Source organism: Volvox carteri, assembly GCF_000143455.1.
Source record: "Volvox carteri f. nagariensis unplaced genomic scaffold VOLCAscaffold_3, whole genome shotgun sequence".
Classification (NCBI taxonomy): Eukaryota; Viridiplantae; Chlorophyta; class Chlorophyceae; order Chlamydomonadales; family Volvocaceae; genus Volvox; species Volvox carteri.
The window spans coordinates 193991-195700 of NW_003307546.1; the positions used below are offsets into that span (position 1 = coordinate 193991).

Consider the following 1710-nt stretch of genomic DNA (forward strand, 5'->3'; position numbering starts at 1 on the left):
CCCCCCCACACACACAATTGCGGGCAGCTCGCTCGCCAAGATCGCCGTCACAGGAGTACGGCACCAGAGAGCACACTCCACACCTGGGTCCAAAATTTCCCCACCACCTCCCAAATCCTTCTTCGCTCTGTCTCTCTCTCCATCCGTCTACCTGTCGGTCCAAATGTCTGTCATCAAATCTGCTCGTCTCGTCCAACGTTAGCACACACACACACACACACACACACACCACCGGCACGGGGCGGCGGGGCCGTCAACACAGCAACCCCGTATTCGAAGAACCTGGATCTGGATTTGGAGCTCTGGGGCACTCCTTCACAGGCCCCTTTTAAGGGGTTCAGCCACCACCAACAGCCCCGTCAAGTATTCATACATGTGTATGTGTGTATGTGTGTCTTGTGTCTCTTACGAGGTCCTCAATCCGCCGGCGTCCGCTCCCACCTTCGAGCACCAGATCTCCCAAACCCCAGTCCGATGGGACCGTCTCCAGCTGCTGCTGCTGCTGCTGCCGTAAAGACATCCCCGCGGTAAACATTCCGCAAAACTGACGTGTCGTACCAAAGTTCCCCAAACCAATGTCAGTCCCTGACTCTCAGTGGGTCTGTGAAGGGCCGTCTAACCGTCCCCGGGCGGCAGCTCTCTCTCTCTCTCTCTCTCTCTCTCTCTCTCTCTCTCTCTCTCTCTCTCTCTCACACACACACACACACACACACACACACACACACACACACACCACACACTCTCTCTCACTTTCCCCCACACACAGAGAGCAGTCCAATGTTAAATCTGCGTAATGACGTAATCCGTAACTTTCATTTGTACAACTCCAAAAAAGCGCTCCGATGTCTGCCCCTGCTGCCGTTAACACCACCGTCCATAAGCTTTGCTATTACAGTTACTTTAACCGTTGACCGTTACCCCGGCACCGTACAGGTAATGGGAAGGCAATGTCCCTGGCGGTGTCCCTCCGGTAACTCCGGCTGTGCGCCTCACTGGAAGGTGAGGCAGCCCCCCAGGGCCTTCTTGGCGAACACGGGCAGCGCAAAAGCCGCAGAGTGGACCTCGTGGCTGTAGTACCTGAGCTCGCCCACCCCCAGCGCCGGCAGGGGCCCCGGCTCCTGCTGCCGGGCAATGCGGGGGTCCAGGGGGCCGTCGCCCTCCCCCTCCGCGCCGCTACGCGCCTTGGCGCACACCAGCATGCCGATTTGACCCGAGGGGTAGGAGGGAATGGTCGTGGTGGCGTACGACACGGATCCGCCTTGGAATACTTCCGTACACATGTCGGCGAGGGCCTTGATGATGTCCAGGTGCAGCCAGAGGGACTCCGCCTGCGTACACACGATACCGCCGGGGCGGACCGCCCGATGGAGCGCCTCGAAGAAGGGCTGCGGGAAGAGGGGGAGCCCCCGGGGGAGGGGGGGAAAGGGTTAGGAAGGTTGAGCGTAGGTTCGGTTAGATAGTTGGTGGTTAGGCAGTTAGGCGTGTATGTTGGGAAAACCAAGATGGGTCACAGTCTTGATGGGTAATGCCCTCTGACTGTTGCGAGAGGAAGAAGTAGAATGAATGAATGTATGTATGTATATGTATGTATGTATGTACGTCCATTCAATTCGGCGCCCGTTCGCCGGCCTCCGCCCAATCCGCCAGGGGCTTATGACTTACGTCTCCTTCACCCAACCCAAATCACCTCCCCCCGTGAACCCCCCCCNC

General features: G+C 58.2%; 1 protein-coding gene across 1 annotated transcript in view; it reads right to left on the reverse strand.

The window, feature by feature from the left end:
* Positions 1-989: 989 nt before the first annotated feature.
* VOLCADRAFT_55771 (uncharacterized protein) overlaps positions 990-1710 on the reverse strand; it is a gene marked incomplete at both ends in the record, with an annotated part of 2842 nt that continues 2121 nt past the window's right edge. The window contains 2 exons of the mRNA XM_002946468.1: positions 990-1385; positions 1512-1629. Coding sequence (XP_002946514.1) covers positions 990-1385; positions 1512-1629 — 514 coding nt within the window. The remainder of the gene's footprint in view (positions 1386-1511; positions 1630-1710) is intronic.